This window comes from Leucopleurus acutus, assembly GCF_964270905.1.
Source record: "Leucopleurus acutus genome assembly, chromosome: 5".
Taxonomy (NCBI): Eukaryota; Metazoa; Chordata; class Mammalia; order Artiodactyla; family Delphinidae; genus Leucopleurus; species Leucopleurus acutus.
This window is the reverse complement of record NC_139147.1, coordinates 77,555,247-77,581,478: the sequence shown is the minus strand read 5'-3', so window position 1 is coordinate 77,581,478 and position 26,232 is coordinate 77,555,247. Positions and strand designations below refer to the sequence as shown.

Here is a 26,232-nt window from a genome sequence, read left to right as displayed (position 1 = left end):
GCATACAGTCTTTATGGAGAAATCTATGAAAACTTGGCTGCAGTTTTGTTCCTGTGGCCTCTCTGTGTAGATGGTGTCTCTCTCTAGACAGCCTCCCAGACAGGATCGTGATCTTCAGACTATCCATTTGAATTAAAGAGGTTATTGGTGGCAATGTCGTTGTATTAAATTTAAGGGGAGAAAACCTCAGATGGTTAGGAAGCTTTCCTATGCTGAGAAAAGTAATGAATTTCCTAACCTGGAGGTGACTAGATCTTAGTCTTTCAGGTGATAGGACTGTTTTGTGTCCGTGGTGGTTTACATTTCTCCTAATTCTCTACTTTAACTTCAAATAACATCACATTTCCCCCAGCGAGCCACTCCCTCCTCTATACTCACATGCTGTGAAATGCTTCTGCTGCAGCCCCGTTCTTTAGACTCTAGACGTTTATACGCCTCAGGACTGCAAGCTCTCCATGAGAACGGGGGAAGTTTCCACCTTTCTTCCTCCTTCAGACTGCGTCCACAGCTTAATAAATATTTGCTGAATGAATTAGAAGGAATGTGAGGTTCATCCTAAAAATTCCCCCCACAGCTTTGAAGAGCTCTGAGATATCTCTCTCACTCTGTGTTGGATTTTAAGCTGCTTTCTTGATTTAAAAAACTATACTGTCATCCTATACCTTTCTCTAACCTCTCCTTGTTGTTTTAAACCACCTTTTAACTTCAATCAAGCAAAAGTTTTTCCATATTTTTTACAGAAGCGTAGAATATTAACACTAAAGTACATAAATATTGCATGTACAAATTGCTGAATTTTTACAAATGCATCATCATGTAACCATCACCTGACTAAGGAATAGAACATTACCAGACCTTAGAAGCCTCATTCTTGCTTCTCCCTGGCAATGTCACCAAAGGTAATCCACGTTGTGAGCTGAATTAAGCAATTTGTAACATTATTTTCTTTTTGACTTTAAGATCTCCACTTCTTCAAATTCTTTAAAATCTAAACAAAACAAAACAGCCCATCTCATTTCGTAATAAAAACCAGTGTCATGACACTTTATGTCAGTGTAACACTTTATAATTAAATTCTTCCATGTGTCACGTCATTTGATCCTCTACAGCTGCCCTATGCGATATCAGGGCAGAGGTTTTCACTTCATTTTGTAAATGAGGGATTTGAGGACTAGAGAAGTGAGACCATCTGGACCATGATTTTTCCAAGTTCAAGTTTTTTGTAGAGTGTATCATAACCATCTTGGCTTTTCTGTAAGGTACAGAGGCCTGACTTAAAACCACAACTGTCTTTTCTGAAATATTTTGGGAACAGAGTACTGGACCTAGTACCTGCAAAGTGTAGGACATGGCACATTTTGCCCAATGGTCAATGGTCAATGGTCAACTTGAACCAAGTAACTTAGTCTATTCTTTGTACATGATATTAATGGTAGCTCACATCTGCCTACAGCTCCACAGTTTCTGAAGTGTTTCTCATATATGACCTCATTTAATAAGAGTTAATTATAACCAGAATTTGCTGAGAGCTATTTATGTTCCTGGACAGTGCTAAGTACTCTACAGGAATTATCAAGTACACTCCTCCTAACAAACTGATAAGGTAGGTATTAGTTTCTTTCACCCCATGCAAACTCCAGCCTCAGTATCCATAAGTACAGAGCACTTAGTCATCAAATTGTCCACCTACTAGGGAGAAGGTACATTGGAACACTCTTCCTGCCCTAACTAAGTGCTTAGCACCTCAAATGCTTAGCACATCAGTTTTAAATTAGTCATCAAGACAGTAACCAGCTTATAACTGTAAGTGGTTGCTGTGAATAGTTCTCTCCTCTTCTGCCAGGCTGTCCAAGATCATACAGTGAAACTTAGAACTCCAAGTTCATTGCACTTTCCACTGAAAACCTAGTTCTAGTTCCCTCTTGTGAAGGGTGAGACTTAATGATGACATTTCTTCCCTCACCCCACTGAGCATGTTGCTATTCAAAATATTAAAGGACAAAAGGAAATCAACCTGCTCACATTCTATTCCAAGCTTCTAAAGGTGGCAGGTGGTATATTATGTTACATATGTCCTCTCAGAGTTCCAAACACTTTGAAGCTATTTAATAAGAAAGGGGAAGGCAGTATCTAAGAGGAGTGTGCTCATGTTTTCTAACTTTGAGTCCTCTGTTGTATCGAGGTTAGCAACACTGGCTTGATGTGCTGAAAGTTAGAACAGTTTCATTGATCTCTCCATGTTCCCCTACTGCTAGACTTTTTTGGAACATTTCGTACTTAACAATAGGACTGTGTTATTTTCAAAGTGACCTTTGAAAATAGAAGCCAAATTTGGGTTAAAACAGCTTTCATTTATTTAAACTGTCTAAAGGGGTTCACAAATCATTTGTGGAGTTTTTAAAAAGAAAAATCATGACACTTAAACATATATTTTTTTAATTAACATGAAATAAAATTGACTTTTCTGGAAGTACAATTCTATGAATTTTAACTTATGGATAGACTCATTTATTTAATCACTGCCCCAATCAGGACAGAGAACTGTTCTGTCTCCCAAACGATGCCCTTGTGCTGTCCCTTTGCAGTCACCCTTGTACTACCTCTAGCCCTTGATCTGTTCTTTGTCACTTTAGCTTTGTCTTTTTGGAAATGTCATTTAAATGGACCTGGATGGTGGTAACCTACTGAAACTGACTTTTTTTTCCACTCAGCATAGTATCTTTGAGGTTCATCCCGGTTGGTATCAACAGCTCATCACTATGTACTGCTGGCAAGCATCTATTTTTTGGATGTACCAGGGTCTGTTTATCCGTTTCCCTCTTGAAGGCCATTTGAGTTGTTTCTAGTTTTTGACAATTAATAATGGAGCTACTATAAACATTCACGTACAGGTTTTTGTGTGAACATAAGTTTCCCTTTCTCTTGAGTAAATAGCTAGGAATGGGATTGCTAGATCCTATGGTATGTGTGTGCTTAACTTAATAAGAAGCTGACAAATTGTTTTCCAGAGCGGCTGTACCATTTTGTAGTCTCAGCAGTAGGAGAGTTCCGGTTGTTCTGTATTCCCTTCAGCACTTGGTATTGTCAATATTTCTTACTTTAGTTATGCTGAAAGACGTTTAGTGGTATCTCATTTTGTGGCTTTAATTTTCACTGCCCTATGGTTAATAATGTTGAACATCCTTTCTTGTATTAATTTGCCTTCTAAATATCCTTTTTTGGTAAAGTGTCTCTTTAAGACTTGTGACATTTTAAAATTGGGTTGTTTGTAGTATGATTCCTACAACTTTATTCTTCTTTGTCAATATGGTTTTCAATATTTAAGGCATTTCTCTTTCCATACAAATTTTAGAATCAACTTGTCTGTATCTATAAACAGATCTTGCTAGGATTTTTGACTGGAATTTCATTAAGTCTGTCAAGTAATTTGGGGGAGAGTTGACGTGTTTTCTATGTGGAGTCTTACAATCCATGAGGCTGGTATGTCTCTTGTATTATTTTCTATTACCAATGTAATAAATACCAGACACTTAGTGGCTTAAAGCAACATCCATTTATTACATCAGAGTTTCTGTGAATCACATGTCCAGGTACAGTGTAGTTTAGCTGGTTCTCTGCTTAGGGCCTTACAAGGCTAAAGTCAAAGTGATCAAATTGTCAGCAAGGTTGTGTTCCTTTCTGGAGGCTCTGGGGAAGAACACACTTCCAAAGCTGTTGACAGAATTTATGCCCTGTGGCTATAGGCCTGAGGTTCCTGTTTCCTTACTGGTTGTTCGTTGGAGAATTCTCTCAGTTCTCTAAGGCCACCGGCATTCCATGATATGTTGTACATTTATCTTTTAACATCAAAATATGTTGCTACATTTATCTTTTAACATCAAAAGCCTATAGCTTCCCATTTCTTTGGCTCATCCTTCTGCTGCATCTCTCTGACTTTAGCCAGAGAAAGTTCTCTGCTGTTAAAGGCTCATAGTGGTCAAATTAAGCCCATGTGAATAATCCAGTATAATCTCCCTATTTTAAGGTCCATAACCTTAATTAAAGTTATTTTGCCAAGTAAGGTAACATAACAGGTTCCAGGGATTAGGACATGGTTAGCATTGGGAGCCATCCTGCCAACCACATATTTCCATTTATTTAGGTTCTTTCATTTCTTTATCAACGTTTTGTAAATTTCAACCGATTTTGCACATGTTTGGTTAGGCTTTTTAGCTAAGCATTTTATATTTTCTTTGAGTTATTGTAACCAGTATTTTTTTTTTTTTTTTTTTCGCTGTACGCGGGCCTCTCACTGCTGCAGCCTCTCCCATTGCGGAGCACAGGCTCCAGACGCGCAGGCTCAGCAGCCATGGCTCACGGGCCTAGCCGCTCCGCGGCACGTGGGATCCTCCCGGACCGGGGCACGAACCCGTGTCCCCTGCATCGGCAGGCGGACTCTCAACCACTGCACCACCAGGGAAGCCCTGTAACCAGTATTTTTAAAAGAAGATTCTTTCCAATTGCTCATTGCTAGTCTATAGTAATATGTTTAATTTTTGTGTGTTGACTACACATGATGTGATTTTGCTAAACATACTTATTTAGTTCCATTTTTTAATAGATTTCTTAGGATTTTCTATGTTGAAAATCATGTCATCTGTGAATAGCCTTATTGCACTGGGTAAGACTTCTAGAATCATGTTGAATAGTCCTGAGAATGGACTTCCTTGCCTTGCTCCTCATGTTAGTGGAAAAACATTCAGTCTTTCAATATTAGATGTAATGTTAGCTGTAGGTTTTTGTTTTCGTTTTGCGGTACGCGGGCCTCTCACTGTTGTGGCCTCTCCCGTTGCGGAGCACAGGCTCCGGACGCGCAGGCTCAGCGGCCATGGCTCACGGGCCCAGCCGCTCCGCGGCAGGTGGGATCTTCCCGGACCGGGGCACGAACCCACGTCCCCTGCATTGGCAGTCGGACTCTCAACCACTGCGCCACCAGGGAAGCCCAGCTGTAGGTTTTTTGTAGATGTTTTTGTATCTATTTGGGGAAGTTCCCTTCTATTCTTAGTTTTCTGAGCGTTTTTATCGTGAATGGATATTGAATTTTGTCAGATATTGTTCCTGCATCAATTGATACGATCATGGGGTTTTTCTTCTTCAGACTTTAAAAATACTGAAACCAACCTTGAATTCCTGGGAGAAACTCTGCTTGGTTGTGGGATATCTGTCAATTTGTTTTCTTGTGCTGTCTGTGGTAGGTTTTGTAATCCGAGCAATATTGATCTCATTACGTAAATTGAGAACCGTTATGTCCTCTTTTATTTTCTGGAAGAAATTATGTAGAAGTGACATTATTAATCTTTAAAATGTTTGGTAGAATTCACCAGTGAAACCATCTGGAGCTTAGATATTTACTTTTTAGAAGGTTTCTACCTGCAAATGCAATTTCTTCTAATAATATAGGGCCATTTAGATTGTCCATTTAATTTTGGGTGAATTTTGGTAATTTGTGGTTTTTAAGATGTTGGTCCATTTCATCTAAATTGTGGAATTTATGTGCCTAGAATTTTTAGTATTGCCTTATGACAGTTATAACGCCTGTGTAGTGAGGTACCCTCTTTTATTACTGATATTAGTGATATGTGTTATTCTTTCCTTGTTCGTTCTCCTGGTTAAAGGTTTAGCAATTTTATTGTTCTTTTCAAAGAACCAACTTTTGGTTTTATTATTTTTTTCTATGCTTATATTATTTCTGATTTTAAAATCTTTGATCTCTACTCTTCATTATTTCCCTCATTTTGCTTGCTTGATTTAATTTTCTCTTCTTTTTGTAGGTTCTTAAGGTGAAAGATTAGATGATTTTCTTGAGATCTTTCTTCTTTTTATACTGTGAGCTTTTAATACAACAAATTTTTCTCTAAGCACTGCTTTAATTGCATCCCATGCATTTTGGTATGTTGGATTTTCAATTTTGTTCAATACAAAATGTTATCTAATCTCCCTTGAGATTATGTCTTTGTCTCATGGATTATTTAGAAGTATATCCCTTAATTTCTAAGTGTTTGGAGAATTTTCCTGTTATTTATTTATTTATGTATATTTATAGTTTAATTCTATGTTCAGAGAATGTACTTTGAATTCTCCAACATTTGTTAAGGTTTTATTTATGGTGCATAATATTGTGGTGAATGCTTATGTATACTTGAAAAGAATGTGCTAATTTTTCCTTTTTAGAATCCTCAAAAAGTTGCTCCATGCACTCTGCCCAGGTTTATAGTTACATTCATTAAGAAAGACAACGTGCCGTATACGTACTTCATTTTACCCAGATTCAGAGCATTCTGTGTCACTTTGCTGAAACTTTGGTTTATTAATAAATATTAGATTCGGAAATATTCTGCACAAGAATTCTTTTATGGTTCAAAAGCTATAAATTAGTTAAAAGATTGATGAAGAAAGTAACTCTGATTTATTAATAAGTGCTATCTCTTTTTCTGTAAAATGGAGTAATTAATAACTTCTCCTGTGTCCTTCAAAAGCTTGTTTGTCATATCTTAGGTCGACATAGAAGCAAGACCCACTCAAACTTTATCAGAAAGTTAGAGAAAGGTAAAGGAAAGACCTAGATGGAATTAGGACGCAAGGAAGTAATTTGGCTGCAGGGCCAATTTGAGGATGATCATTTAGGGTTTGTGCCTTGGTGTTTATGTCCAGGTATTCAGTAAGCAGGTAAAAGCAAAGGGTATCTGTCAACCAGGAATGAAGCAGATAAAGCTTCATGGTTGTAGGAGGTTAATCCAGCTTGGAGTAGGACCTTATAGGGAAAAAAATGCAGGCTCTTGGAACAGAGTGCTGAAAAGCACCAGGTTGAAGGGCCAAGCTCCAACCAGGTTGCTGGGATTCAAAGAGTGCCTATGATCTGATTGTGGAGCTGCATGTGGAATTAGGAAACTGATGGATGGATCCAGCCTTGTGGCCTTGCAAATGCTGTTGTACAGAAGGAAGGCTGAGCAAATGGTGATTCAGAGGTAATACTAGCCTTGGGATAGCAAACCTAGTTTCAGCCTGTTACCTCCTGGCTCAGTGAGAAAATCTAGTGGTCAGGGCTGACCCAGGGGTAAGGAAATCTTGAAGCTTAATAACCCTAGAGAATGCAGACACTAGAAATATTGATTTGCTAGGATAGATGTTAAAGTATATGATAACAATCATTATTAACATAATGGGTTTTTTTTTAAAGGTTTTTTTCATGTGCACCATTTTTAAAGTCTTTATTGAATTTATTAAATTATTGCTTCTCTTTTATGTTTTTTGACTGCAAGTCATGTGGGATCTTAGATCCCTGACCAGGGATCGAACCCGCACCCCCTGCGTTGGAAGGCAAAGTCTTAACCACTGGACTGCCTGGGAAGTCCCAACATTATGTTGATTGCATAGAACTAATTATGTATTTGAAACTTCTTGCTAGATGGTACAGACATTATACGAGGAAACAATGGCATTAAATATGAGAGAAGTACTAATATCTAAGGGGAAGTGCAAAAATGATCATATCGTAAATAAAATGGATAATGCAGGGAAGGCTGACTTGGGAATTTATTATATGTAGGTTCCAATCATCTGAAGCAAGGGCAGGGGCTGTTAAACCCCATCACAATAATCTAAAACTAGGTAGTACTTCAGAACATGAGAAACCATGCATTATTAGACAGATTCCCTTGCTTTTCTGACAGTTTCTTCATGTCTGAAAATACCCAGCGCCCCCTCCCCACAAGAAATAAGAATCAAAAGTGTATTACTGGACTTCCCTGGTGGTCCAGTGGTTAAGATTCCGTGCTTCCACTGCAGGGGGTACGATGGGTTCTATCCCTGGTCGGGGAAGTTCTGTGTGCTTTGCCGTGCAGCCAAAAAAGAAAAAAAAAAGGTTAAATGAATCAGTCTTCCCAGAGAGGTTTCAGACCAGACACTAACGTTGATACCTTCAGTCTGTCAAAACCAGCCTGCGCAATCACATTTTCTTTTCAGTCTGCTTTATTCTAATTCATCACAGGGCAGGACTGACCCTGGATTTGTGCTTGCACACGAGTTAGATCAGCTTTATCTTGGTGACCTGACTCCTTGCTGCCTCAAGTATAATCCAGTTACTCATGGAATTATCAATTAAGACTCTCAATCACATTAATTAGAATGTCTTCTAAGTGTTGCCGTAGGAACTCAGAAGCTTATAAACAGGCAAACTGGGAAAATCTAGAGGTGTGAGTCTTTTTTTTTTAATAGCCAAAAGCAATTTGGAAGGCTGGAGTGCCTTAGCATAGCTGAGTACTGGAACTGAGATTACCTTGCCCTGAATCGGCAGTTAAATGTCCGGTTGCTCTCTGTTGACAAGGATTATACAGAATGATTAATTACTTTTATTAATGACTTGGATGAGGACATAGGTGGAATGTCGATCAAGTTCTTAGATGACACAAAACTATGAGGATAACAATTATTGTGATGACTCAGGAGCCACAGTGATTATAAGACAGAATTCAGTGGCGATCCATCCAATATGTGCCTGGAAGAATGCTCTCCATATGGCATAATTTGATGATCATATCATTCCTCTAATCAGAAACTTTCAGTGATTCCCTATTTTCTGTTTAAATGAAATCGTAAGTTCTTAGCCTACTGTTCAAGACCTTGCAATATTCTGATCCTAAAACCCCCTGCTTTCCAACAAAATCTTCTATAGTTCTTTTTCTAATACCCTGTGCTTGAGTCAAGCTGAATTATTTATAGACTATTTCTTATTTATGTTCCATGCTTTCCTCTTTGAGCATTATTCTCCACTGAGTTTCTTTTCCCCACATTTTTCTTCTGCCTCAATTCTAAATTTCCCAACCAGTTCTTGCTCAGTTCAAAGCTACCTCTTGGGTTTAGTCTTCTTTGACTGCCTTAGCTGGAGTGATCTCTTACTTTGGCTAATCTTCAATAGCGCTTATTGGCCCCTCTCTGACTATTTTTACCACATTACTTTGTGTTGCAGTTATTTCTTGTACACATTTTAAGTCCCTGCTAGAGTCTGCTTAGTGCTAGAACTTCCGATAAATCTTTGAATATCCTAGAGTGCCTCTGCATGTGTATTATTCAAAGTTGCTGTTGCTGCAGTGGTTTGCATGTGGTTTATCTCCTCTACTGGGGGTAACAGCCCTGCATCTTGCTTGCCAGTGACCCCTGTGATTATATCATAGTGACTTGTGAACAGAAAGTGTTCAATATATGTTTTATTGAATTAATGAATGACTAATGGAGAGAACTCCCTAAGTTAATGGTATAAGAACTGGAAGGGAATGGTAGCGTTAAGAAAGAGACATTTAATTTCTGAGATAAAATGGTTGTTTAAGATATAATATACTCTCCTGTGATTTGGGTACAATCATGCTAAAGAAGAAGAACAGTAGAGATTTTTGGTGATGTGTGGTCAAGAGAGGTGACAGATGTCGGAAACTTGCATTGTCCTTTAAAGTGACCACACACTCTGGATTGCTTGGACAGTGCCGTTTTGGACTGTACCTTTTGGTACTGTCCAAAACGTACCTTTTGTTTCAGTGTAGTGCTCTTCAAAATGTCCCATTTCAAATGCTGTTAATATTAGCCTACTTATTAAATATCCCTTTGACCTTTTTAGACTACTGGGTTCCTGTGGTTTGAAACTTGTGACATAGGCTAATGTTTAGGATAACAGACTTGTAGTTTTCCAGGTGTGGATATAAATCTCATCTCTGTCACCTACTAGAAATATGGTCTGGACAAGTTACCAAGACCAATGTAAGCACCCAGTATGGCTGTTGTGTTCAAAACAGAGAGTGGAAGTCTTAAGTATGGAATTTATCAGTAATATTCAGGTTTCAGTATTTATAACCCCACAGCAGTTTTATCAGGGGCCAGATATGTCTAGAGTAGTAGGGAAAGAAATATTTCACAGAGTTGTTAAATCTCCAGCCCTTCTGCATTAAAGATCACACAACCAAATATAAGGGCATCGTTCTTTCTAGTTGGCTGTTTCAGCTGGTTATCAACAGAAAGGCTAAAGATCACAGAAATTGGAATTCAGCCTCATCATTCGTCTCTTCAAATGAGAAGATAAGAGCAGGCACAGCAGGGCATGAGGATTATACATTTCCCCTTACTATAAATTCAGAGTATGGTGGACTGCAAACCAAGTCTGAATCCAGTATTTGTAGACTTTCTATTCATCACTAAGAAGGAAAACTGTCTGGATTATAAAATATTTCCAATTGGGAATAAACAAGAGAATATGATGAAGGGTAATAAGAACAAACTCATCTACCAGAAATTCAACTCTGATGAAAAAAAATCCAAAAAAATATTTTTTTAGTAGGCAGAGTTCAGTGATTAAGAGGCCGTTCTAGAGCCAGGCTACTGGAATTTGATCATTACTCTACCACTTTCTAGCCACAGGTTCTTGGGTATGTTATTTACACGTGTCTCAGTTTTCTTATCTGCAATATGGGGATGAAAAAAGCCTATCTTAGTGGTTGGTTCTGACAATTAAGTGTGTTAATATTGTAAAATTCTTAGAACAGTTCCTAGTCAATAGTCAGCATGCATATGTACGAATATTATTTAAGCACTTGAGAGTAATAAGTACTCTCCTTACCTTTGTATTTATATTGACAGGATGGGACTTCTGTGGTGTGTAATGAGTCTCTACTTCTATGGGATCCTGCAAAGTGATGCCTCAGGTAAGTGAATGTCTTTTGACAATCTATTAAAATGCAACTCACACATAGGGTAATGTCTCAAGTCTTTCTGAAAATGAGTTAAGAGAACATAACGTTGTTTATTTCCACTGACTTCTTTGGTAACATGGAATCTTATATTTGACAGAATTATAGAATTTTGGTGCCGGGAGGAACCACTGATATCTTTCGTCTTCATGGAACAAAGTGCACTGGGGGGAGTGCACTTTCTAATTATAGGAATTTTCCATCACCTTCACATCCAAGCCAACTAGAATCCTATTTCTTCCCCTTACCTCAGGTCCTATGGGAAAAGAAATGACAGTGATGGTAGTATCACTCTGTTTTCCAAACTTGAGCCAGTGGTGGAGAAAGCCTCAGTGGTACCAGTCCACTGATACCTTATAGAAACAAGTAGATAAAGATGGGTTTTTGTCTACTGCTTCCATATAGGAAAGAAAGAACCGGTCATTAGGCTCATTCTTTCTTTGGATGTTGCTTCATAAGCATAAGAAGAGTCAGCCAAAATCTTTACTGAGTTTAAATAACCAAACTCTGTTATCATGGACTTGGATCATATGACCTCAGAGTTACAGGGGACTTGAAAGTCTGTCCTTGCAGGTCTTGTCTCATCTTCAGAGGTACTGCTCAGAACCATTCTATGGTACCTCTAACTAGTGATCATCGAATTTTAGCCCATTATGTATTTGGACTGATCAAATTCTTAGAAATTTTTTAGTACATATAACTGAAATTTGTCTCATCATATCCATATATTTCTTTGGTTCAACTACTGGATTTAAATAGAAAATACCTAATCCCATGATTCTCTAATTTTAATTCAGGGAACTAAGGTATCTTCATTTAAAAAAAAGCTTGCCATTTATAATTTCCCTGAAGACCATGGACCATACTTTGAATATCATTGCTTTATTTCCTCTTCTATGTGACAGGCTGTCAGAGATGTTAAAACAGTGGTCATAAAACCATGACCATGTTGTCCAATACATGCCTTCAACTGTTCTTCACATGGCATGGATTTGAGCCCTCCTACCATCCTGAAGATCTTTTCTGGGTGTGTTTCAGTTTTGCTACACCACTTAAGGCATTTTATTGGAAACCAATAATAGCACTAAAGGAGGGGTATAATTAGGACAGAGTACAGCTCAAAGCCAAGAGAAGGAGCGATAACTTCTAACCTTGTTGGCCCTTGGAGGCTTCACAGAGGAAAAGATATATTATAAGCAGAGCTGATATTCAGCTGGGATGCACTAGTGTACAACTCTACTGGCTGTTTAGACCAGCATCTGTCCTGCTTGAGTGAGTGTCCCATTTGACTGGCCGGTGTCCTGATGTCCTGGTTTTTAAATATGCTGAATATAACGCCTGATTGTTGTTTGTTCTTATTTGATTTAGTTCTATCCTTGACTGATATCTTCTTACAGAGGCCTTCCTTAACCATCTTAACTAAAATAGCCCTGCCAATCACTCTCTATTCCTCTATCCTGCTTTAGTTTTCTTCATAACACTCATTATTTCTTGACACTATATTAACTCTTTCTTTTTTCTCCTCCTCCTTTTCTTCTCCTTCCCTTACACCTTCTTCCTTTTCTTTTTCCTCCCCAACCCCCATCCTCCTCTCCTTTCATTCTTTCTCTTTCCCTCCTTTTCCTCCATCCCTTCCTATTTCTCTGTTTTTAAGCTCCCTAAGGACAGGGACTTGTGCATTTTGTTTGTTACCCAAACACTTGGAGTAAAGATTGACATATAGACAGAGTAGGAACTCAACTTTTATATTTATACATATATATGCATATATCTACAAATACATATATGTAAAATGGATGAAAAAGTGTTTCACATCCTTTTTTGCCCAGATTGGTTAATTTTATAATGGAACTTGTTTGGATTCATGCCGGCAATTCATCAATGTGGTTTTATGTTCCCACCTTGAAGGAAGAGGGGGAGATGACCTTGTTACTCTTGTTAGAGATCAATGAAGTTTCAGAAGTTAGTGGTTGGTTAGTGCTGGTGCCTCCCTACTGGTCCTGGCCGCGTTGTTTTCTGAATGACTTTTACTGTAATCCATCCAACGGGCCCCCACCCCACCCCCTCAAATGTTGTTGGAAAATGAGCTTTCTACCCAGGAACTGACTCATAATTCTGCTAGGGAAGCTGATTTCTTGAATAAGATAAGTTCTCATACCAGCCCCATTGAGTCACCATGGGAGCAGGAAACATGTTGTAATGCCCTCAGCCCATCTGGCCCATGTTTATTTGCCTTCCTTATGAAAAGGTATATTGTGTCTGTGTCAGTGATGTACTTCCTAGTTGGAGGGAGAGGAACAAAAAGGAAGTGTTGTTGACAAAAATAAAAGGGGCAACTGGCTCTGGGCTATGAGAGGAAAGAGGGATCAATGCACATACTGGGGGATCAACCAACCTCTCGTGCATCACGCCTCTTACAACGAGGTAGATGACAGTAGACTGGTTGGTCTTTCATGAGGCTCTTTTTGTGCTTTAGGTACCCATGTTAATGGAACCACAAGATTGATGTGAGGAACAAAGGAGAAATAGCTTTAAAACCTTAAAGCTCTGTACACACATATGATATTAGTAAGAGTTTTGTCTTGTTGCTCTGGACCCCTCCATGTGGACCCTTCTCTTAAGGAAAGCCCACAATTTTAAAAAAGAATCATAACAACATAAGAGCTTTATTTCTATGGGGTGCATTGCAGTGCAGTGAACTGGGCTTCAAGGCACACAATTCTGACTAGAGAACATAGTCTTTCTATAGCAGTACAGTGATTTCCATCTTCACTCAGGAACGTGGCAGCAACATTTCATCTCCAGTGGTGATAAAAGCAAATACTCAAAAGCCAACATTTACTTTCTTTTAAGGAATTAAAGCTTGGATAATTATAATAGTGATACTATAATTATAATGTGGTATCGTGGTGATAATAAAGCTTCCTTTGCTGAAATAAAATTCTCTTTGAATTTTACATGTTCTGTGTCATTTAGTTCTCACACCCAAAACAGAGCAGTCAGGGTATTTCTTATTTGGATAAGAAAATTAGGATCAAAGTGGCTAAGTGATCTACCCAAAGTTAAACAGCTAATACTTAACACATCTGTGACTTCAACTAGTTCCTCAGTTCCCAAGATGCATGTTACTTTTACTAAATGCATTCCCCTTGTACTCTACTGGCAGATAAATAATTCAGAAAAAATATTAAGATCCAAGGGGTCACGGGTTTTGCTAACTGTTAAAGAACCACTCAGTAATATATTTCTGTGTTTTCTAGATAAGAAGTATCTTTACTCGCCCTGCCCCCTCACTTAAGGTGCACCCCCACCACCACCATTGCAGTGATTTTCCCCCAGGAAGCAAATCACTGTAGTGTAAGCTCAAAAGTCAATATTCCTGTTTTTGCTTATTATAGAATTAAACATTTCTAATACTAAACTCAAAGAAGTGCTCCTTTGCAAGAATCCCAAAAGCAAACTTTGACTTGTCACACATTTCTCTTTTGGTGTGTTTCATTGGCAACATGTTAAAAAGTTGAATTGTTTAAGCTGCCTTTAGAGTAGAAATAAACATTTGGAACTTGTAATTCCAAGTTGGGGTGGTAGTTAGAATGGCACCACGTATAATATGGTGAATTTAAAAACTACTGCCATACCAAAATTATTTGCTACACAGTCCACATAAAAAATGATAGCAATGAATTTTCTTTCCCAAAGGCATGCGCGCGCACGCGCACACACCACACACACACACACACACACACACACACACACACACAGATCTTTGAATACAGCTTTTTATTTCAAAGTCAACAAACAGTTGACTGTGTGCCAGGTGCAGGGCTAGATTTCACTCACATTATCATTAACTTCACAGAAAACACTGTGATGTGGATGGAGTGTAGGTATTCTTATCCCCGTCTTATAGTTTAGGAAATGTAAAGCCAGGGAGTGGTCTCAGTTAACAGTACTCATGATAAGGTTTCGAAGGCTGCCTTCCCTCCAAAAGCAGAGCTCTTTCTTTTATACAGCATTACCTACCCTTAGGGCTTTCTTCTACTAACGGAGGTAAGATCCCCTTATTTCTTTATCATTATTTTTAAGAAATTTGCAGAGGGTGGAAATAATCGTGTGGCTTATTGAGAGTGAATTACACTATGTAAAATAAATAAAAATATCGTGGCTTACCAGGAATCAAGAGACACTGGTTCAAGTTCTGACTGTTTCACTTCGTGAGCTGGTTAATGACATTAAAGTCATTTAATCATTCTGTTTCACTGTGTCCCTGCATATAAACCAAAACAACCAACCAACTAACAACAGCAAAATAACCATCCAACCAGCTAAACCAACAACAGCAAAACCTCAACCAATTCTTCCTTCTTGCTTTTTTATTAAAGAGCATTATGGGTTGTCTTATACACCATGGACATACTCAGGGTACACTCTTCCTATTATTTAATTATTTCTAATGACAAGTGTTTATCTTACAATGATTTCACTTTATTCTAAAGGTCATGTGTTTGACCATTTCATACTGTAGAAACCAGGGTGAATAAAGGAAGATTCTTATTGTAAGTATCTTACAGTAAAATTTGAAAGAAAGAAGAGAAAATAAATACCAAACACAATTGCATAAGACGGCAGAGAAAGTTATTAGTCCTGTAGGGTGGTACTGAGGACAACTTCTTAATCAAACAACGACTGCTCTTTTCGAGGAGAAAATATATCTCTTATTTGGGAACAGAATAGTTCAGTTCAGCTGAATTCAGGGTTAGTGTGAAGGCGTTTAGAAGCCAAGCTGGAAAGGTAAGTTAGGAACAGATTGTGGAGGACAGGAATCCTTGCAGGTGAAGGGAATATTTGTGTTTAATGTATTTTAGACATAGTTGACCAGCTCTTTTTTTTTTTTTTTTTGGTCTTTCTTCTACAAGGATCTATAATATTTTAATGCTGTGAAATGGTTCTTTCAGCTTTTGGTAAAGATTCAATTTGTTGCCAGCACCAGTGGCCTCATGTTATTTGAATATGCTCTTTGAAAAACTCCATACTTGGATCTACTTGTGACATTCAGTCCTGTCTCTGTTGCTCATGGCTGGTCATCCTGAACACACTTCCTTTCTATGCAATTTAGTCCAAACATTTGAAGAATGTGTGAAGAATATAGTTTCATTTTATTCTTAGACCTAAAGGTCATTGGAATTATAACATTCACCCTGATGTCCTATAAATGTTTCTATGTTTCTTCTTCGGAGCAGGTATCTTCACTTTTTTTTTTTTTTTTTTTTTTTTTTGAGCTGCATTGAAGACACTGATGTTTAGTTTTAAGTTACTTGTACTTCCCAAGGGTGGGTATTGAAAAGAGATTTGAGTACCACAATTTATTGGCCTGATGCTAGCTTTGCAGTTATAAATTCTCTAGAAAGGCTTCTTGTATCACAGCGATAATTCTATGTTTAGAAAAATGACCTGATTCTTCCATAACATGTGTGAGTTAAGAGAAGCTGCTATCTTTGCAGGGAATACATGGGTGTATATGGTTATAAGTGACAATATCTGGCTTATAAGACAGTCTTCTGCACTTTGAATCGCCTTTGTTTCTGCGTTCCCCCCTCCCCAATATTTGTTTCTGCCATATTGAGATGAGCTTTATAGAACCAGATGACCATCTGATTATCAGTGACTCACTCCTGGGCTAGTTCTCACTCCTTTTATTTCACTACTTTAAAAATTCCTTTTCTATTTAGTTGATGAACTTCTTTAAAATATAAAATATATACCCACCCTTGAGATAACAACACAATAATGACTTTATTCTAAAATCCACTAGGTGCTGCAATCACTCATTTATTTTTAAGGGACAGAGAGAAAATGGATACATTTTATAAATAATATGAGAACCTCAGTCAATAACCTCAAGTACCTGCCATCCAAACCTATAAAAGCAATATACAGAATTGCCTTCCTTTGTCTTTCTCAGTTTTAGAGGTAGTAGGAATAATGAAAATACAAGGTGGCTGAGAAAATAAGAGAAAAGAGACAAAGTAATCACACACTTGGTAATCTAGACTTGGCTGAGTTCTGTTGTTTTCATGAATTTCATTTCTCCTTCTGCCAGCAGAATCAAAACTCTTGGTAAAGCTGTACATTATTGGGAAATAAATACCACTTTCCTACGGTGTTTGTCAGTAGTGTCTGGAATAATAGTTTAAGGCTCTTTGCCCATCATCTCATTGTTTTGTTTTGTTTACTTCCGAGATACTTTCACATTTTTTGAAGTACTCCTTGAGGTATGCAGAAGTGTCCATTTTGATATATAAACCAAGGTACTGATGTGTGCATTTTTCCCATAACTTATATAACAGAACATTGTGGTCCTTTTAAAGTCTGGGCTTTCCGTGCCAGTGAGAAGGACCAACCGAAGAGTATTTGCCAACTATGCTTCCTCCGTGGAACCTGTGTAGATATTCAAGGGGAAGGAAATAGAGAGGCCATCCATCAGTTACTCGTAGCTTTTCTATATAAACGTAACTCTTTATTAATATAATACCGTAGATTTTATTTGATTCTTAATTGCTTGCATACAACTATAGTTGAAATATAGGACTCTATTATTGTTAAAGCAAACACAGATATACAAATTGTTTTTCCCAAGCAGATCTCAACCATTATCAGCCATTATTTAACATAGATTTGTTTGCTCTTTTTTACTTTGGGAAGAAACCTTTAATCCTTCACCATGGACTTGTTTGCTGTTTAAACACATTACACCTAATAGCTTAAATTGATGCACCTGAGTTAATTCTGTCCTTCCCTAGATCCTCTGGGACTTCAGACTGCCCCAAAGGTCTCTTAATGAACTAATTTTTGCTTTTCAGTTAGAAAGCATTACTTTTATCTTCATAGTTTTCTAATTTGCTTTGGACTCTTTGATCTATTTGGTCCCCTGAGGAGAACAGAATTTCTCTTATGCAAGACTTTTTCACATCCATGGTTTGCTTCTAAATGTCTTTTCAGCACTTTTAAATTGTCCACTCAAGGTAAAGGAAAATAAAGAGAAGGAGTGGGGGTGAGGAGAGAAGAAGAAAGAAAAAGGAGAGAGGAAGAAAGAGAAGAGATAGTGATAGAGATAGAGACAGGGTGAGAGAGAGGGAGATACAAAGAGAAAGATAGAGGAGATACAGAGAGAGTCTTTCCACAGAGGGACTTTGCTGCATTTGATGCAAACCCAGGAATATACTTTTTCAGATCATTAAAAAAAAAAAACTTTTTTAAGTACCACAGTTAAATACTCTCTTTTTTTAACTGAACTTTGCATTGGATGGTATCCTTTTAGAACAGTTCGGTTTTGTTTTGTTTACCTTCCAACTCTTTCCTTTCTTCCTAGTATGTTAAAATGATGAGCTGAAATAGAAGCCTTAAGTATTATAGAAGTTTCCTTGTATCTAGTGTACCTCTAGCCAAGAGAGCCATCAGCATCTTCAGGATACTTGTATTATGAAGGAAGTATACAGCAGAGATGGTGGAGGCGTAGAGCTGTGCATGGCCTTCATGATACTGAAGGGAGAGGAGATGGCAGGCAAGAGTGCGCCCTTATGCACTCTGCATACGTAAGGTGTAGGGCAGAAGCAATCTGCTGGTTGCAACTGACACTGAGCTGTAAACTGTCTTTCCTTTTAGCAATGTATTGCTGGAGGCTCAGTAGAAACCCAGCTTGTATTTAGGTCTAAGAGGAGGGTGTAGCTTTGTTTGGAGGATAATTGAAATAATGGAAAGTGTGAATATAGCAATTAATAAATGGAAGTGTTGGAGGAGTCCCTCCCACTACATACAATATTCTTCATGAGATGCTAAGCAGGATTTCAGGAAGAAAGTGAAGACAGGGTCTTTGTTCCTGGGTTGCTTTATTAAAGCAAGCTCTTAGTTATCTCACCTTTATTACTCTAAATATCCTGTTATTAAAAAATGTTCTTCCTCTTATCTACAATGCAGTGATAGTTGATGACTGCAAAATAGCCATGAAACATTATACAATACTGAATTTTTTTAATGACTAAAGGAAGATCATGTTAAGCTAAGCATGACTTTAAATATCTTTTATTCTAATTCTCTTTAAATTGGTAATAACTATATAGTGGAATGTGCGTGTGTGTGTGTGTATAATAAAAAAAGAAGGAGGTGAATGAAATAACATTAATTGAATCAGGGAGTAGTGTTTGTGTGCGTGTGTGTGTCTGTGTGTGTGTATTAATATAAAATATTGCATAAATTTCTGAAGAGCCTCATAAGATAGAAATAGATGTTTTCATCTGTCTTTACCAGTGAGGAACTCCACATTCAGAAAGGTGAATTAAAAAGCTAAATTAACAGCTTACTATAGCTATTATAAGTAGTAAAACTTGTCTACCTGATTGACTTTAAAATGCATGCTATTCGCTCAATACCACACTGCCACTGAATTCTTTATGATTAAAACTCTTCTCTTTCTAAATATGCCAACCAAAGCTATCAATAATTGATGATACAGAGCACACACATTTGAAAGGAAACATTCAACCAATTAAAAAAACAGAGAACATAGGATGTAATTTTTCATGTTGCGAATACTATTTCAAATTGACTTGTTCCAAGCTTCCTGAAACATATACAGTGTACTACAATTGTGTACATTAGATAACATACATTTTTCCAAGGTTATAAAAAATTTCTTAAGGGAAAGCAGTTCTTAACAAGATTGCAGATGGATGAAGGAACAGTGGTTCAGTGCAGATGCAGCGGGTTTGAGTGGAATGGGAAGCTGTTGACTTCAGTATGTGGCAAGGTTGCTTTGGCGTTATTCATTTGGCTTCCCCTGTGGCTAACTCAGAGATATTGACTGTAACTCCCTGTCTTCTCCTTCTTTTCCAACTACAGAGGTTCCGTCCCTCTTGCTAGGTGTCTAGGGACTTTGTAAATGATGTTTACCTGTGGCTCAGAATTTTTTTGGTTCCCAACAGTGTATAGCTTTAGAAAATAATTTTCAGTCAAAAAATGCCAGGTTTTTGGGGTTTTTTGCTAGCCTTTGGCGGTGACTGGGTGTGAATTTTGAAATTTGATGGTGGATTTACTGCACGTTCCATTTTATTTCTGGTGGGGCTGGAATGTTTCATCTTTTTCAGAAACTATCGTGTGTGCATGTGTGTGTGTGTGTGTGTGTGTGTGTGTGTGTGTGTGTGTGTGTGTTGGAGGACAGAGGGAACAAACATACCCACTGAACTGAGAAGGCATCTTGAGGCTGAAAAATGGGGCAGGCAGCTCCATATAATCAATGGATCCGTTTCTTATAAGTAACTTACAAGGTGGGATCAGGTTTGGGTGGACAAGTATTCAGAAGCATTCACAGCTGCTCTCTGCACCACCGAGGGGTTATAGTTAACCTAGGGTATCGAGTTAGGTCATTGGAAACAGGACATGCATTCCTAAGTCAAAATTCATGAATGGGTAACTAGTCTTGTGGGTTCCATGAATACGTCAGCAAAGGTTTTCATCATTGTGTGGGGACTAACAGAGCATAGAGGCCACCTGGTCCTAATAATTATGAAGCAATATCTATTAACTACAAAGCCTTTGACTACAGAGAAGTGACTCACTGTACAGTACAGTCCTGGGTAGGGTCAGCGAAGGACAGGAGAACCTGTAAGGGCCAGAATGGCGTCAGTTATGCTAACAGCCAAACACTGTGGCAATAAAACTGCTAGAATAACTGTTATCTGGATTCAGCAAGTGCGCCAAAGTTTGGACAGGGGGCATTATCCCTGATCCATAGCCAGTGCAAACTCTCCAGAATCACAAACCTGAAAAAGTGTTCAGGTTTAATGCACAAGTCCTCTTTAATCCCAGGGAAATCTGTGTTTTCATAGGCTAGTTATCCATTTTAAAGCATGCAATACTTTTATCACAGAAGGATAAGTATTTCCCTCCTGTTTTGAAAATGTACCTTTGTGACGTAATAGAAACAGGTCAAACATCTACATGACGTCCATATCTAGGGTAGGTGGTCCTTCATGACTAGATGTGGAACCCAGCTCAGCAGATGTTTCCTGGGCATCTGTACCACAGGGGATGTAAAGAAGATTAAGACACTTTGCATGCATTCATAGTCTATCAGTATGTGATATACACTGTGCTTGCCTGTATTTATTGGTAAACAAGACAGAAGTGGTATCTGCCATCATGGAGCTTAGTCTTGGGGAGGCTGTAGGACAGAAGAAAATAAATAAATAAACACATTTTTAAAAAGTGAAGATTATCTATAGGGCATTATACTGATAGAAAATAATAGGACAATACTCCCATTGTTGGGTGGTTGAGAAAATCTATTTGAGAAGATGACATATTCTATTGAGAAGTGAAGGATAGAAGGACCACCATGCAAAGCAGAGAGAAGGCAGTGGATGGCATGTGTGAAGGTCCTGAGCCATAAGGATCATGACACCAGTATCGCTGGAGCTTCAAGGGCTGGGGGAAGCTTTCAAATATACAATTCAGTGTTGTTAATTATAGTCCCCATGCTATACATTATATCCCCATGACTTACTTATTTTGTAACTGGAAGTTTGTACCTTTTGACTCCCTTCCCCATTTCACCCACCCCTCCATCTCCCACCTCTGGCAACCACCAATCTGTTCTCTGTATCTATAGACTCAGGTTTTTGTTTATTTTATTTTTCCACATATAAGTGAGATCATGTGATGTTTTTCTTTGTTTGACTTATTTCACTTAGCATAATGCCCTCAAGGTCCATCCATGTTGTCACAAATGGCAAGACTTCATTCTTTTTTCATGGGTGAATAATGCAATAATAATATTATATCTTTTTTATCCATTCATCCATTGAAATTGCTACGTGAGTAAATCTTTTTTTTTTTAACATCTTCATTGGAGTATAATTGCTTTACAATGGTGTGTTAGTTTCTGCTGTATAACAAAGTGAATCAGCTATACATATACATATATCCCCATATCCCCTCCCTCTTGCGTCTCCCTCCCATCCTCCCTATCCCACCCCTCTAGGTGGTCACAAAGCACCGAGCTGATCTCCCTGTGCTATGCGGCTGCTTCCCACTAGCTATCTGTTTTCCATTTGGTAGTGCATATATGTCCATGTATAAATCTTAAAAGTCCTCATCATAAGAAAAAAAATTGTAACTATGTATGGTGACAGATGTTAACTAGACTTACAGTGGCAATCATTTCACAGTATACACAAATATCAAATCATTATGCTGTATGCCTGAAACTAACATAATGTTATATGTCAATTATACCTTGATAAAAATATTTTTAAAATTCGCACACACACAAAAAAAAAAAAAGAAAAAAGAAAACTCTGGGGGAAGGGGCCTGAGATGAGGAGGAAGAAGTAGTCAGAGTCCAGGGCCTATTACGGTTGTTATTTCATTTACCTTCATGCCACAAAAGGTCACTGAAAGGACTTGAGCAGGTCCCTGACACTATCTAGTTATTGAATGTTCATGCTACCCACCATGTGGGAAATAGCTTGGAGAAGATTTCAGTTTCTCTCAGTATGGTGGACAAGGTCCCCTAAACAACCCTTTTCCTGTAAAGCAGCTAGAAATGCTACATTTAAAAATAAATGTCTTGCTGAGTTGGTAAGAAATTCTCGGAGGACAAAATTGAAGTGAAAACAGGAATCCAGAAAGAAAGGAAGCCAGCTCTGCAGCTGGCGGTTACCCAAGGTAGCATCCAGAGTCAGTGGAAAAAGATGTATTTAAATGCTAGGACATTTGCGTAATTTCTATAAAAATAAAGTTAAATTCTTACCTTATTCCTTACCCCCAAACAAATCTCACTTGAATTAAATATTTAAATGTAAAAAAATAAATTAAAGCCTAAAAGTACTTGAAGAAAATATATGCAAGTGTTTTTATAATGTGGAGGTAGAGAAAGCCTTTCTAGATATATCATCAAGGGTAGGGGCCATTAAAGAAAATTAGATATATTTGACTACATAAAGATTGACAAAATTAGTGGAACATCAAAATATTATAATTTAAAGGATGAATGAAAACTTGGGAAGATACAGGTATATGGCAAATGGTTAAGTCAGTACAATGCAAGGAGCTCTTGCACACAAAAGAAATCCTTCCAATGTAAAGTATACTCTTTGAAAAAAATGAGAAAAGATTTTTAACTAGAAGTTCAGGCAGTTCAAGAAGAGAAAAACAAATGGATCATACTAAAAAGAAGTCAAGTTCATGAGTAAGAAGATAGATGCAAATTAAACCAACAATGAGATGTCATTTTTCACCCATTATATTAGCAACAATTAAGGAGAACAGTCCTACCTAGCATTAGACAGGATGTGGTGATCTAATGACCAAGTGTGGTGTTCTCATACCATGTGGGTAAGAGTGTCCCTTGAATAGGCTTTGTGAAGGGCACTTTGACTGTTCGTTTCAAAGACACCAAAGTGCCTCCCATTGACCTTGTAATGAACGTTGCACACATATATCCTAAAAAAATAATCAGAGAAGTGTGTCAAGCTGTATTCACAACTTTATTTGTCATACAGTTGTTCAAATAGGTAACATTGGACAAAGCAACGTAAATATCCATTGATAGAGGATACCAAAAAAAAAAGGAGAATATTATTGAGTCTTAAAAAATTTATATTTGTTGATAAAGAAATGAGTTTATGATAGATATTTCTGTTTAAAAACAGGTACCATACAGCAGTTTTTTAAAGTCTGAAACCTTTAAAAACAGTGACAGTTGTTTGCTGAAGCTAGATTGCAGTGGTTTATGAGAGCCATTTGTTCAATTTTCAGGAATTATGTGAACCAGCTATTAAATCATTGCTAGTTTGAAACTGGCCTTGGTGAGAGTATTTACCCTATGGAAATTAATAAACAGATGCTGCAAATCAACCCCTGCCCTGCCCCAACCCTGGTTTACCACACACCACTGTGTGCGTGTGTGTGTAATTACATACGTGCGCACATATAGAAAACCGTCCGTAGAATACACCCAAATCTTAACAGTGATTATCTTTAGAAAGTGGAATTATGTTTGAGTTTATTTCCGCCATTTAAAAATAATTTTGTATCATCTGAATATATTATGATCTAATTATATGTATAACTAGAAATATAGAGTAACAATTTTTGGAAGTAAGAAGGAATGAAGACCTGAACCTTTGGAGTGCTTGGGATGGTAAGCAAGGGGCAATTGTGAGATATTCTTGTTTAAACGTTGGTTCTTTGTTTCTGTATTTAAAATGATATGTTAATAACTTGCATAGAACAGAGATAACTTCAATATTCAGGAAATGCCCTTGGTAAACTATCAAGTTAGGTGATCTGTGAGGGAAAAGTGATATTACTCTTGAATTTCCTGCATTATAAGTGTGGCTACTGTTTGTGTATTAGTTAGATATGTAATGTCAAGAAGATGAAAATTAGCCACCCCAATTTTTGGAAGTTGAAATCAGTGAGTTCTCACTTCTCCACTTCAAAGTTTTCCAATACTGGATACTCAGCCCCAAAAGTAGTTATGTATCCTAATTCTTGCCTGTTGTATCTGCTCATATAAACATTTCAATTGATTATAGGCAGTTTTCTTTTCCTTCTTTTTTTTTTGTTTTAAAGACAATCAGTGCTACAAAGTATACTCCGCCAATTGCCAATATTTCAGTATCTGTAGACATGGTTATACATATGTTAAACAAATGAGTACTTCTTCCTTCACCTGTCAGCATTCCTTCATTTCTCTATGCAATAAACACACATACAATTGGGCTTATAGTATGTGCCAAATATAGTTCATATTATCATTATATCAACTAATCTTTATAGTGATGAACAACATCATATAGTGTTTTATAGTTTAAAAATGCTTGCATTCTATGATCATCAGAAAAACGATAAATCATATCATTATTCTTGTTTTGCAGATAAGGAAACAGAGACTTGGAGAGACTAGGCGACTTAGCCATAGCCATAAAACAGTAAACAGAAGAACCAGAGAACCAGGACACAGACCCTTGTCTTGCACTCCCAACCTATTATTCTTTTTCCTGGTATACCCAGGGGATTCCAACCCTTTCACTACTAAGGACATTATTTATTTTATATTTTTTCTAAAGACTCCATGTGTTGAAAACAGTAGCAACCAGTCATGTTAGCAGTCATCACTACATCTGTGTTAAGAACGTATTCATCACTCAAAATAGAAATTTTGTATCCATTAGCTGCCATTCCACATGACTTCTTTCCCCCTTCCCTCAATCCTAAACAACCACTAATCTACTTTCTTTCTCCATAGATTTGTCTATTCTGGACATTTCCTAGAAATGGAATCTTATGTAGCTTTTTGTGACTGGCTTAGAATAATGTTTTCACGTAATGTTTTAAAGGTGCATCCATGTGTAGCATGTATCAGTACTTCACTGTCTTCTAGTGATGAATAATTCTGTTGTTTATCCATTCATCACTGATGGGCATTTGGATTGTTTCTACTTTTTATCTATTATGAATAATGCTACTGTGAACATTTGTGTACAAGTTTTGTGTGGACATATGTTTTCATTTCTCTTGGGTATATACCTAGAAGTGGAATTGCTGGGTCACATGGGAACTCTTTGTGTAACATTTTGAAGGACTACCAAAGTATTTTCCAAAGTGACTGTGCCATTGTAAATGTCTTTTGAAGTATGAAATAGCAGATGAGTCTCAGGCTGTGTATGATAGATACCACAGCCGCATTCCAGGATGGTTCCTTAAGGTTAACTATATTGCATCAAAAAAGAAGAGATCATGGTGAATTCAGAGGTCTTCCCAGGACTCACCCCCCTAATCTGGGATCTAGGAGGGGAACATTTGAGCAGTTCCTTTATTGTTAGTGTAGCAAATTTAAATCTCAGTGCTATGGGAGCTCAGAAAATGCCCTGGATAATTCACAATATGTAATGTAGAGAAAAAGAAATCCTGGACTAGAGTCAAATTTGGCTCCATGTGACTCTCTGTCTTTATAAAATGAAGATGATACTATAGGCCGTACCTACCTCTCAGAGTTGTTCTGGAGAATCAGTGAGATGTACACTTCAAAGTTTCCCTGTAACCAGCAAAAGCAAGTAGGTAATCAGGTACTCAGTTGAATAAACTTGAAAACTGACACCATGTACTGGCACATGGGCAAGCACCAACTGGTTTCCTTTATTATGAGATTAGGATTGAGATTTTTGTACTTGAAGGTGGGTGTTTGCCCATAAGAATCTACATTTCCAAACACAATTAATCTCTTGTCAAAGTCCCTAGCCAATCACTGATCTGTTTTCTGTTTCTATAATTCTGCCTTTTCCAGAATTCTATACAGACGGAATCATATGAGACTGGGCTTCTTTCACTTAGTATGATGCATTTGAGATATATCCACATTGTTGAGCATATCAGAAATTCATTCTTTATTGCTGAGTAGTAT

General features: G+C 37.6%; 1 protein-coding gene across 3 annotated transcripts in view; it reads left to right on the top strand.

The window, feature by feature from the left end:
• IL1RAP (interleukin 1 receptor accessory protein) overlaps positions 1-26,232 on the top strand; it is a gene marked incomplete at its 3' end in the record, with an annotated part of 125,062 nt that overhangs the window by 34,411 nt on the left and 64,419 nt on the right. For all 3 annotated transcript variants that reach the window (XM_082839401.1, XM_082839402.1, XM_082839403.1), the window contains exon 2: positions 10,660-10,724. In XM_082839401.1, the coding sequence (XP_082695527.1) occupies positions 10,661-10,724 (64 nt within the window). In that variant the 5' untranslated portion in view covers position 10,660. The remainder of the gene's footprint in view (positions 1-10,659; positions 10,725-26,232) is intronic.